Source organism: Rattus norvegicus, chromosome X (genome assembly GCF_036323735.1).
Source record: "Rattus norvegicus strain BN/NHsdMcwi chromosome X, GRCr8, whole genome shotgun sequence".
Taxonomy (NCBI): Eukaryota; Metazoa; Chordata; class Mammalia; order Rodentia; family Muridae; genus Rattus; species Rattus norvegicus.
Genome location: NC_086039.1, coordinates 109,615,553 through 109,628,305, shown reverse-complemented (window position 1 = coordinate 109,628,305; position 12,753 = coordinate 109,615,553). Strand labels below are relative to the sequence as shown.

Below are 12,753 nucleotides of genomic sequence, written 5' to 3'. Positions count from 1 at the left end.
CTTAAATTCTAACAATAATCCTACACAATGGTGGGTATCATGCCCAAACTGTTGATACTCAGAATAGATAAGAAGCTTGCCTATGAGTACAGCTAAAGTGGCTATGAGGAACTCTGGTTCCAGGGCCATGTAACAGTGCTGCCATACCTCACCACCTCGTAGAATACAGCTGGATCCTCAAGAAGGCTGCCGTCTTCCTTCCCCTGCTTTGTAAATATCACTTGCATCCCTGGCCTAACGTTTTGTTCTCCATTAAAGGACAAGGCTCCCCTTGGGAAAAGTAAACCTCAAAGTCGTCAATCATTCATGCCTCAGTGGGAATGAGTTTCAGATTCTTAGGAACACATTTTAATTTTATGAGAGAGGACCACTGGAATCTTGAGGGAGGAATAATAAGGCAGAAACACGGCAAACTATGCAGTCAAATTCTTCCATCAATTTTGCCATCCCACCTAGTTTCAAGAATGTGCTTCTAAGATTCTTAGATGCTATTCGTGTATATTTCTACTATGTTATAGGTACTTCCATTAATGGGTCCATTACACTAATTGTCTGGTTCTAATCAAAGATACACTGACTCCAAAACACCATGATCAGGAAGAGATAGCCAGCTTTAGCTATGATTATAGACCTGTAGTCCCTGGCCTTGGGCACAATTCTGAACCCTTGAGAATTAAGTCCTGCTGTGTACATTAAAAAATGTTGAGCAGATGGAGGCAGGAGAGCTTGTTGGAACAACGTAGAGGAGTCCCTTCTGCCCTGGATAGGTCCATCTGCCAAAATAAATGACATGTATCAGGGCATGGCACTAGTCCAAGCCCATTGAAATTCTGTGAGCCATCCAAACTGTGATGGCGCTTCAGATTGGGTCTGTGATAGAGTTAGAGAGAGAGAGAGATGATGAGTGAGCATCTGGCTGCTGCAGCCTACTCATGGGAACAGTCCCAGAGGAGGCTCCAGGGTGAGAGGGAGACAGCCTCAATGGCCCCCTAGGAAATCTGCCACAGACAGACAAACAGGGTCTAACACTGAAAGATGATAGAGTTTCATGCCGTTCCTACTAGCTATGCGACCTAAAAAATAATCTCCCTTTTCTCTCAGCCTCCTCCACCCAGTATAAAATAAACCCTGGGCTAAATGCTCTCCAAGGCCCTTTCCCTGCTTGAACATTCTGTGACTTCGTTGACACCGGTTTGATTTCTCTTTCTCTGTGTGTGAAAGGCCCACCCACCCACCTGTTTATCTGCAGGCTCTGTGTGCCCACACTGACCTCTGCTGGCCATAAGGAAAAATGCCATAGATTATGTCTGCGGGGGAGTTGTGGGGGTGGGAGTGGGGGGGGCGACAAAACAAAATATAATGCAGTCTATCCGTGATTCAGTATGAAGCTTAAGTACCACACTGAAACTCTGCACTAGAGATGGGGGTGAGTGAAACCAAAGCAATGCTAAGCATAGATCAACACACACACACACACACACACACACACACACACACACACAACACACACACACTAAACACACACACACAACACACACACTAAACACACACACACACACACACTAAACACACACACACACACTAAACACACACACACACACACACACACACACACACACACACACAACCAATCAGTTTCTCCCTCCTTTAATCAGAGCTTCCTTCATCTGTTCCTGGCGTTCTGTGCCACGGTGTGAAAGGATTTCTGTGGGTGGCAATTTCTTGTCTCAGTGCACTACAAGGCCTTGGCACCATGCTGGGGAGGCAGTTCGAGATAAGCCTCCAGCCACCTACCAGGCAGGGTCCTGTGCTGAAGTGAACCTGAGAGGTTTCCTTCCAGGCTGCTTACATATCCAAACAACATAAACAACCTGAGACCAGCCCCCAGCATCTTTGTTTCCCCAAAGCCCCCATTGGATTGTTTTTTTAATTTCGTGAGTTCATTTAGGTGACTTACATTCAGCTTTCTGGTAAATTTAATGTGCTCACTCAGACAAAAGAAAGGAAGCCGTTTTCTCAACCATCCCCTGCTGGATCAACTCAGAATTCTATTCCAGGCACCTTGCTTAGCATTTCTCAAGCGTAAGTTTCCTTGTCTTCCTATGCTGGTGAGCTTGTGTTCAGAAATCTAAGAGAGCAGATGTGGATGCTCACATTGGGCACTGTTTGAGCTCCCATAGAATGGGAGCAGAATGGGAACTGGGTCACATGACAACCCACTCTCTTAGTACCTGTCACACAGTTTATCCTGTCCATCTACCCTTTATGGAAGAACCTTTTTTGGTGGTTCTGAGATTTGGGCCAAACATTCTGTGGTCTGACTGGATCTTCCCTGTTAGTAGTAATACGAACAGCTCCAGGAAGTCTGCCATGTCTCCGTCCTCCCACCGAGCAGTTCGCTCCCCCAACAGCTGGTTCTTTCTTATCTGCTTCCCTTGTTCCTGCCTCAGGCGGGCTGCCCCAGTGTCCTGATGATGCCCACATGTTCTCTACGACGCCTCCTGAGGAGTTACAGTTCTGAACACTGCTTTCTGCTTAGCTGCTTCCCCAGGTCTGATCACACCATGCCTTCAATTTTCCTGCCTAACTCTCCAGGCCCCTTCCAGCTGGAGTTCACTTGGCCTTCCCAAGTAGCCATGACTCCTCCAGCCAGGGGCTAGGTATTGTGCTCCAGGGGCAGCCTTTCCTCTGTGTGCCTGAAGTGTTGCTCTCTGCACCATGTGAATGGGCAACTTTTGAGTGCTAGATGGTAATGCAGAGAGTTGCTTCACATTGGCTAGAACATCTTTCACTTCTTTGCAAGAGCTCTAGGTCTTCATGGGCCTGATTGACACTGCAAATTATATCCCAAAGGACCAGCACAGCAGGTGGGTACAAGTATTAGCAGAACATAACTCTCAACACTGTATTTAAGGTGCTGTTTTCAGCCTTTTAAAGTTTAAAGCTTGAGGATGATTGGGAAGGGCAATTCAATGGGCTTTTTCAGAGTTTTCACTGAGTTTTAGGAAATTATGGGCAGTCACTAAAGGGGCAGGGAGATGGGACTGGAAGCACTTATGCAAATGGGATTTCTACCAGATACCAGATTCTCAGATAGGTAGTGCACATGGCTAATGGTTTGCACTTTTCAGCCAAAAAAAAAAGTCCCTCCTGGGATTTGTTCTAAAGGATAATCCAGGCTGTCTGCTTTGTACCTACTGGGGTTAATTCTCAGTCTCAGACTGCTTTAAAATCTCAGCCTGAACTCTCAGACTTAATTATTGCAGACATTTTATAACCAAGGCATTCAAAATCTTCAGGCTGCTCACTCCTGCTACCGTAATTGATATTTAGTAGATATCCCCAGGCTTCTTGTGCTTTACACATTGGGTACTGTGCAAATAGAGGGAGGGGGCTGAAAAGGAGTATAGGAAGGAAGAGTGAAATGACAGTGTGGGGAGAGGGGTCCCTGTAAGTATTTGTTGCCAGGTATAATGACGGGGTCCTGGGATCAGCTGAGAAAGATGCATTTTGAAGATTATGCCGTTTCAGTGCTCACTGTTCTTTGCTCCCCTGGGGCAGCATTCTTTAGACATGGCCATTTCTGAACTTCAGTGCAAGCATGCGGTTGGCCATTTGGATGTGACTTATAAAATGCCATGATGCTCTCCAGTGTTCTGTTCTTTCCCTATTTTGACAATCTGATGGATGGCCTGGCATTAACTAGGAAGAGGACAGTATTATCCAGCCTGAATAAGCAATCTCCTAAGAAGTACAAAGGTGAAGGATCTTGGTGCACATGAATCTTACTAAACGTGCTTATAAAATGTGTTCTATCCAAATAAGCTTAACAGCCCCTAAAATAGCCCTTTCTGATCCCTGTCTGGAACACTGGCAGGCCTCACAGATCTCTAAGCCAAAGTTATTTAGTGAAGTGGTGCCCGTGCTTTGTGCGTGAGAAAATTGGAACTGTTGATGTTAAGTTTTCTGTTGACTAATTTTCAGTCTTTCTGTCCATCTTTAGGGGCACACTGGGCCAATTGGAACTCAAGGTCCAGCCGGTCCTGAAGGGTTTGCTGGTCCAACTGGTTTATCAGGGTTGAAAGGAGAAAGAGGCTCCCCAGGCCGTCTGGGACCATATGGACCCAAAGGAGATAAGGTAAGGGGTACTTTTGTTGCTAGGGTAGAAGTAGAGAAGTCAGTGTTCAGTCTCGGTTCTAAGGGGAATACTTTTGCTCCTAAAATTTTTGGTCCTAGGGCACACACTTTAAGAAGAGCTGAGCCAAAGTATAGTATGTCCTTGTATGAAAATGTCTTTGAGAAATATACAATGTACAATGGGTATACAGCAATAAAATAAACTATGAAGAAAACAGAGAGAGAGGGGTGAGGGAGAGGGAGGGAGAGAGAGAGAGAGAGAAAGAGAGAGAGAGAGAGAGAGAGAGAGAGAACAAGAGAGAGAGGAGAGAGAAAGAGAAGCACCTGGGCATGGTGCTGCACATCTGTAATTCTAACACACAAGAGACAGAAGCAGGAGGATTGCGACAAAGTTCAAGGGCAGCCTAACCATGTATTAGGCCAGCCAAAATCTATAAAAATGTCTATCTCAAAGAGAAAGAAAGGGGTTGGGGATTTAGCTCAGTGGTAGAGCGCTTGCCTAGGAAGCGCAAGGCCCTGGGTTCAGTCCCCAGCTCCGAAAAAAAGAACAACAAAAAAAAAAACAGAAAGAAAAAAAAGAAAAAGAAAAAGAAAGAAAGGAAATGAAGTAACTGGTGGGTGGGTGATGGAGGAAAGCATTTCTGGAGATTCTCAAACTATCAACTGAATATATTAGTTGCATGCTTGATAAGTTGGCTCATTCGTGTCAAGACACGGGGATTTGAGCTGAGTTTGGGTCGAGAGTCTGATCAATAGAGATCAAGCATACAACAGATGACACTAAAACGCAAGAACAGTGATCTAAGATCAAGAATCAACAAATGGGACCTCATAAAATTGCAAAGCTTCTGTAGGGCAAAGGACACTGTCATTAGGATAAAACAGCAACCAACAGATTAAGAAAAGATCTTTACCAATCCTACATCTGATAGAGGGCCAATATCCAATATACACAAGGAACTCAAGAAGGTAGACTCCAGAGAATCAAATAATCGTAATAAAAAAACTGGTGAACAGAACTAAACAAAGAATTCTCAACTGAAGAACACTGAATGGCCAAGAAGCACCTAAAGAAATGTTCAACATCCTTAGTCATCAGGGAAATGCAAATCAAAACAACCCTGAGATTCCACCTCACACCAGTCAGAATAGCTAAGATAAAAAACTCAGGTGACAGCAGATGCTGGTGAGGATGTGGAGAAAGAGGGACACTCCTCCATTGTTGGTGGGATTGCAGACTGGTACAACCATTCTGGAAATCAGTCTGGAGGTTCATCAGAAAATTGGACATTGAACTACCTGAGGACCCAGCTATACTTCTCCTGAGTATATACCCAAAAGATGCTCCTACATATAACAAGGATACATATTCCACTATGTTCATAGCAGCCTTATTTATAGTAGCCAGATGCTGGAAAGAACCGAGATGCCCTTCAACAGAGGAATGGATACAGAAAATGTGGTACATCTACACAATGGAATATTACTCAGCTATCAAAAACAATGGCTTCATGAAATTTATAAGCAAATGGATGGAACTAGAAAATATCATCCTGAGTGAGGTAATTCAATCACAAAAGAGCACACATGGTATGCACTCACTGATAAGTGGATATTAGCCCAAAAGCTCAGATTACCCAAGATATAATTCAGAGACCACATGAAGCTCAAGAAGAAGGAAGACCAAAGTGTGGATGCTTCAGTCCTTCTTAGAAGGGGGAGCCAAAATATTTGCAGGAGGAAATATAGAAATAAAGTGTAGAGGAGAGACTGAAGGAAAGGCCATCCAGAGACTGCACCATATGAGGATCTATCATATATACAGCCACCAAACCTATACAATATTGCTGGTGCCAAGAAGTGCATGCTGATAGGAGCCTGATATAGCTGTCTCCTGAGAAGCTCTGCCAGAGCCTTACAAATACAGAGGCAGATGCTCACAGCCAACCATTGGGCTGAGAACATGGTCCCCAATGGAGGAGTTAGAGAAAAGACTGAAGGAGCTGAAGGGGTTTGCAACCCCATAGGCAGAACAACAATATCAACTAACCATATACCCCAGAGCTCCCAGGAACTAAACCACCATTCCAAGAGTACACAGGGATGGACCTATGGCTCCAGCCGCATATGTAGCAGAGAATGGTCTTGTCTGACATCAGTGAGAGGAGAGACCCTTGGTCCTGTGAAAGTTCAATGTCCTAGTATAGGGGAATGCCAGGGTGTGGAGTTGGGAGGGAGTGGGTGGATGGGTGAGGGAGCACCCTTATAGATGCAGGGTGAGGGGAGATGGGATAGTGGATTTCTAGAGGGGAAACTGGGAAAGGGGATAACATTTGCAACGTAAATTTAAAAATCCAATAAAAGTAAAAACAGAAAAAAAAGAATAGTCTGCAACATGACCTTTGAAATTGTGTGCTAGTGGGAGGAGAAATCTGACATCATAAAGCTGTCCTCTGATCTCCATCAACTTGTGCCCTCATGACCAGAAAAAAAAAGTAGAACAGGCAAGATTTAGAACAACCTGGGCCATAAATATAAGGGAATGCACTACCAAAACAAGAATGGTAATAACATGATGACTGATTTATAAACTCAACTGAGATGCTCTGTGTACTTTCATCACCTCTTGTTAACCTCATATTTTAGGGAAGGGATCACCACACGAAGTATAAGGGTAGCTGAAGTACAACAATTATCTGGACACATGAAGTTGATGGCAATTTTCTACTCATGAATGAGGTGGATGGCAATTCATGAGTCACAAATATTCACATCTTAGGAAAGGGAGCCATTATGTAGCATGTAAGGACACACAGACTTGTACTTGGGAACACAGTGAACCAAGAGGCTACAGGTGACAAGCTTTGGCCTCAAGAAGTTCTGGTGGCCCTGGCTCCTGAAAGAGGGTGTGACTTGACTTGTTTGAATAAGTCAGTGGCCTAGCCTGAACTGAAACTGATATTTGTGAACGAGTAAGAGTTGTACTTGTCTTCTGAGAATAAGGGTGGAGTAGCTTAGGACCCTTATCTGAAGGAGCAAAGTGGGGAGAGATTTTGTTAGAATTGCCAAAGCCCTTCTGTTGTTATCCAGATGCAAAGGCTGCCTAGAATATTGAGCATTAATTTTAGGGCTTACACTACACTGCTTAACACAAGAACTTGTTTCCAAACATAAGCACACTCAAGACTATTCTTCGACCAACTCCTTAGACTTGGGATAGGAAATATGGCAACACAGCATGAGGAAGGAGATAGAAAACACCCAAACTTAGGTCATCAAATCCCATCACCAAACCTATTGGCCTTAAAAGACATCAATTTGATTGTCATACACATTTCTCTCTTCTCCTTTCTTTAGGGTCCCATTGGAGTTCCTGGCTTTGTTGGCATCAGTGGGATTCCGGTAAGTGTGTACACGGAAGTGACTTTAATATAACATTTCAGGTTCTGTCTCCTGGCTGAAGTACTTTGACCTTACAGACATTGTGTTTCACCAAGGGCCGTAACAGCCAATAGAGAGGGCAAGCAGGGCTTGCCTCCCAATAGAATATTCAACATCAGCACAACAGACACTGGAGATGGTATAACTCAGGGTTTTGAGATATCCCAGTTGTTTGTTAGAGCTCTTGTCACCTGCCACAGATGCATATTTATAAAACATTTTCATTTAAAATGAATTGAGCAGGGGTTGGAGATTTAGCTCTGTGTTAGAACACTTGCCTAGCAAGCGCAAGGCCCTGGGTTCAGTCCTCAGCTCCGAAAAAAAAAAATTTAAAATGAGTTGAGCTTGGAGACTCTAATGGAAGAACAGGAGGAAGAATTTTGGCCTCTAAGGGGATTAGAACTCCACAGGAGACCAACAGAGACCTGGACCCTTGAGCTCTCAGAGACTGAACCACCAACCAAAGAACATACCCAGGCTGGACCTAGGCCTCCCTTCACAACCAAACTTCATAATCCCATGCCTTTTCCTATGTTTTCAGGCAACCATTGGGCCTCTTAGACTATATCCCACATGATTAATGGAGACCACTATATCAGAAGAAAGTCTCATTTACAATATTCTTACATAGAAAATGTTATTAGAGTTATAGGAGTTAAACAGACTACTCATACAAATGTGTGAGTCCAGACTGCTAAAAGGACGGCTTCAGCTTTGCAGGGGAAATAGGCTGCATACTCATGCCTTGACTCTTTCTTACCAACTGGGAAGGTTAGTCTCATTCTCTGGGAAGAGCTCCAGACCTGTCCTTTTGCTGGCAAAACTTTTGCAGGTTGAGGTTGGACCTTAAAACTGGAAAAATTATTCCTTTTCCTGAATCACAATTTGATGGGTAGATTTTTGTCTTATATTAGATCATAGTAACCCCAGAACATAAGTCATTCCTTTGCTCATAAAGCTAACTTTCACTTTTTCATTTAAAGAAAGTATTTTGTTTCTGTTTGTTGTATCCAAATCGCCAGCATCACTATTCTTCTGCTTTAGGGCCATTGTTAAGTAAAATAGTTATGTGAGCACGAGTACTGTGAGACTGCTATGAAAATTGATCCGATAACAAAGATAGCTACTTAGTGACTAATAGGCTCGTAGAGAATGTAGCATAAATATTCATAGATGTGCTAGAGAAGGGGATGATTTACATCACAGGATAGAGTGGATTGACATTAGTGAGCATTATACCACTCAACACAATGTACAATTTAAAATTCATGAGTTATTTCCATGGATAAGGAGGGACTACTGGTCATTCGAAAGGCTCATTTTGAACACGTGATATGTTTCCCTCAAATTGTTAAATACACATTTACCCTTTGAAAGTATATTTAAAAGAACGTAGACGTCTACCTACCTTTCATTGACCTGTCCAGATGATCTATTAAGGTCATCCATTTGCACCATGGCCCAGATACAATGGCCTTTTACTAGATTAAAACATTATGTTCTCCAACTCGGAAATGTACTGAATTCATATGAGCTATATGAAAATGATTTTTAACTCCCCAGTTAAACAACTGCCCTCATAGTGAATGTGGAGAAGAAGAGAAGAGATGGAGTCTTAACTGAAACAATTACCTAATGGGCAGCTGTGACAAATGGAGTGCAAGTGAGACTTGTTAATTTGTGGCCAAGCAGCTTTCAATCGAGGAGGTGCTCAGTTAACCAAGATCAAGCATCTGTTCCCATGCAGAACTTCCATTCAGAAAGCCATCCAGGGATCTGCCTGGTCTGAGGAATCTCAAACCTTGGCATGGTTCTCTGTTGATAGCAGTTCAGCTGCCAGCTAGCTAGACCCCATTTTAGTACATCTCTATATTCACAGAAGGTGAAATTGTAGTGCCTTAATGATTGTTCATGTTTGAGCCCTTTAGTTTCAGCTTGGATATGATTAAAGCACCAGTTGTCTTTTTGAGTGGGATAACTTGAGTTGTGATCTTTGCAACATATATCTGAGGACAAAGGAAATACTTAAGAGCATGCATGATGATGCTAAGGGAGAAGACAAGAAGGCAGAATTTAGCAGTACACTTGGCTGTTCTCACTGTGAGCCTTTTAAAATAGCTAACAATCCTGTAGCTGACTTAATCCCTTCTTTTGTCTTTGAACAGGGACACCCAGGCCAACCAGGTCCAAGAGGTCCACCTGGCCTAGATGGATGTAATGGAACTCAAGGAGCTGTTGGATTTCCAGGCACTGATGGCTACCCTGGGGTTTTAGGACCACCTGTATGTTACCGATCTTTGCACCTTAATGCACATGCACCTTCAAATGTGTTTTTGTTCATTTGCTTGTTTCTCTTGAAACTTTGTTAAGCCCTTGTAGACAGCCACTGTACTAACTTTCTCAATGCAAGAGTTTATACTGATGGCACCACAACACCAAAACTCTTTTAAAAATGCTAGTTGTGTGGTGAACACATTACGTGGCTTTGGGTTACTTTCTAATGCTACCTTTGAAGTTGTCAAGATTGTTAAAACAAACAAATCAATAATAGTTGTAGCATATTTCAGAGCAAATTGAAAATCAGACACTTTGCCATATCTGGTAACATTGGGATATTCTGGGGCTGGAGAGATGGCTCTGCAGTTAAGAGCACTGACTGCTCTTCCAGAGGTCCTGAGTTCAATTCGCAGCAACCACATGGTGGCTCACAACCATCTGTAATGTGATCTGATGCCTTCTTCTGGTGTATCTGAAGACAGTGATGTCTTCAGATGTCTTCGGTGATGTGATTTTATCACATACATAAAATAAATAAAATCTTTTTTAAAAAATGGGATCTTCTTGGAAGACCTTCATGTGATCATATGCATATGAAGAACCCAAAGGCATGGCAATCTTGGTTTATACCACTAATTCTCTGAACTGGAGGGATCAATCACCAGTCAACAATTTATTCCCCAAAGTGTACCCCTAACATTATCCCCTGACTTTCCCTTAGATGCCATCGTCTCGCTATCCTCCCTAGCACAGGATAGAATACACTCTATAACATCAAAGAATGAATTTGCCCAGTGTCAGTCATGCTGAAGCTAAGAAACATTGTAATTAGTTCGTTCCTTTTTCCCACCTCACATCATCACCCTTGGTTATAGGGTTGATCTGCTATTTTTGGTCTCATGTTTTTGCTTTTGTTTCATTTTATTCATTTAGATAGAACTGCGATATTCAGATACAGCTATGATGTACATAAGAGGTATGACCTCACAAGGAGTCACTTATGAGTGCTTGAAAGGAAAAAAATAACACATTTCAAGCTCACTCTCAACGTAATTTGGAAAAACCTAAATCTATAAGAGTTGTCATGTAAGGCTTTTTGAAACTAGAAACCATGCCACCAATTAGAGAGACCTCATGCTTCTATGAGTAGCCTTCAATGATCAAGTTGTGGAGCATGAGAATACATGTGGAAAAATGACAGAGAAGACAGGCAGAATACAAGCCCAAACTGGCCTAAAGGACCCTGCTATCAAAGGTCCAAACCAATATACAGCAGCGAGATAACAGGGAAAGGTATAGTCCTAAATCATCTACAGAGTCAGAAAGGCTCCTGAATGCTGCCATGGCAACAGAAAAGGCGAAGAGAATAGACAATGAAGTCCAGCAAAGTAGGAGTTCCTCGCCAACAAACAGAATAAAGAGCCTGAGATAACAGACATCCTCTGAAAGATAGAACCCCAGAGAGGAAACCTCAACCCAGCCTGAAACTTTACCTTGAGCTTACAAAGAAATATGGGCATGTGTTTTACTAAGATGAACCTTACCTCCTCCTGAATATCCATTCAGTAAGTCCATTTGAAGCTTCTTTGTAAAGAATGGGGGAAAGAGAAACAAAAGGAAGCAGACAATGTTCAAAACTGATTTGTATGTCTAGGACTTGTTTTACTAGAAGTGCAGTAGTCCCTGGACTTGGGGAATTCATCATCAATCAACAATTTATTCCCCAGAGTGTATCCCTAATATACAATTTATTTCCTAGAGTGTACCCCTAATATTACCTAATACTAATCCTGACTTCTCCTTAGATGTCATTATTTGCTACTAAGACAGCAAAAATAAATCTGATTGAAAGACTGGAATCAGGTATATAGAACTGATTTCCACAATAATAATGAGACACACCAGTTTCTTCAAAGGTTTGAAGCCGAGTTTGTGTAGTAGAAACACAGGATGAAGTTGGTGTCATAGCTATATTTTATCCCCATGGCCTACATGTTGGCCCACAGAAGCACCTGTCCTCTAGCCCATTTTAAAAATAAATAACAAGAAAAATATGCAACAGAGCCCAGATCTGACTTACAAACTTAAATGATCGAGAGACTTAGAAACTTTAGTTGACCTTTGACCTAGAAAAAGACCCTGTTAGTAATGTATAACTGTAAAGGGTTGAGCTTTACCTAACCCAATGTTCTGCATAGATAGTCTGCTGCTTTCTACCCCTCATCCTTTCACAGACCTCTGACATAGAGACAGAAGAATAGCACCCAGCTTTGAGATGACCTCCTCAGAGGTTGGACTATGACCTTTAACACAACCAAATTTTCCACAGCATAAGACACATAGTTTCAGGTTCCCATTCCCCAATCCTCTATCTAATTAGGTAATGTTGCTATCAAAACTCTGTGTGAGTAAGTGGGTTCTTTCTCTTTGTTTTGTTTTTGGTGTGTGGGTGTGTGCGTGCGAGCAAACACAGATGTTTTCTCACAAGTTTTTCATATGTTATCCAGGGGCTGCCTGGTCACAAAGGTGCAAAAGGAGAACCTGCTTCTTTTCAAGGCAGCATCATAGGAATGAAGGTAAGAGATCATAAAGCAGGCAGCTGAGTGGGTGGGAAGCAAGGTTTCACAGAGCCAGGACCTACCTCACACTAGGCCACTTCCAGAACTAATAAACCTGTGCCGTTGCTTAAGGAACAGACCCAACTGATTTTAAAAGGATTCCAAGCCTTTTGGTGGTAAAAACATTAGCAGAAATGTCTGCAGCTATGCTGTCTAGAAATTTGTTTTCCAGGATCTGCACCAAAAATAAGAGAGAAGTTGGCATAGAGTTTGCATGTTTTTCTTTGACAAGCCAAAACATTTTCTAGAGGCATATACTTTTTTTGTTTCCTCTAAAGCC

The 12,753-nt window shown here is 42.5% G+C and overlaps 1 protein-coding gene across 2 annotated transcripts in view; it reads left to right on the top strand.

Moving 5' to 3' along the window:
* The window catches only part of Col4a6 (collagen type IV alpha 6 chain), a 351,043-nt gene that overhangs the window by 277,682 nt on the left and 60,608 nt on the right, over positions 1 to 12,753 (top strand). For both annotated transcript variants that reach the window (XR_010061203.1, NM_001427260.1), the window contains exons 4-7: positions 4,004 to 4,138; positions 7,495 to 7,539; positions 9,744 to 9,860; positions 12,363 to 12,431. Coding sequence is in view for 1 of the 2 variants with exons in the window: in NM_001427260.1 (NP_001414189.1) it covers positions 4,004 to 4,138; positions 7,495 to 7,539; positions 9,744 to 9,860; positions 12,363 to 12,431 (366 nt within the window). In the remaining variant the exon portion in view is untranslated. The remainder of the gene's footprint in view (positions 1 to 4,003; positions 4,139 to 7,494; positions 7,540 to 9,743; positions 9,861 to 12,362; positions 12,432 to 12,753) is intronic.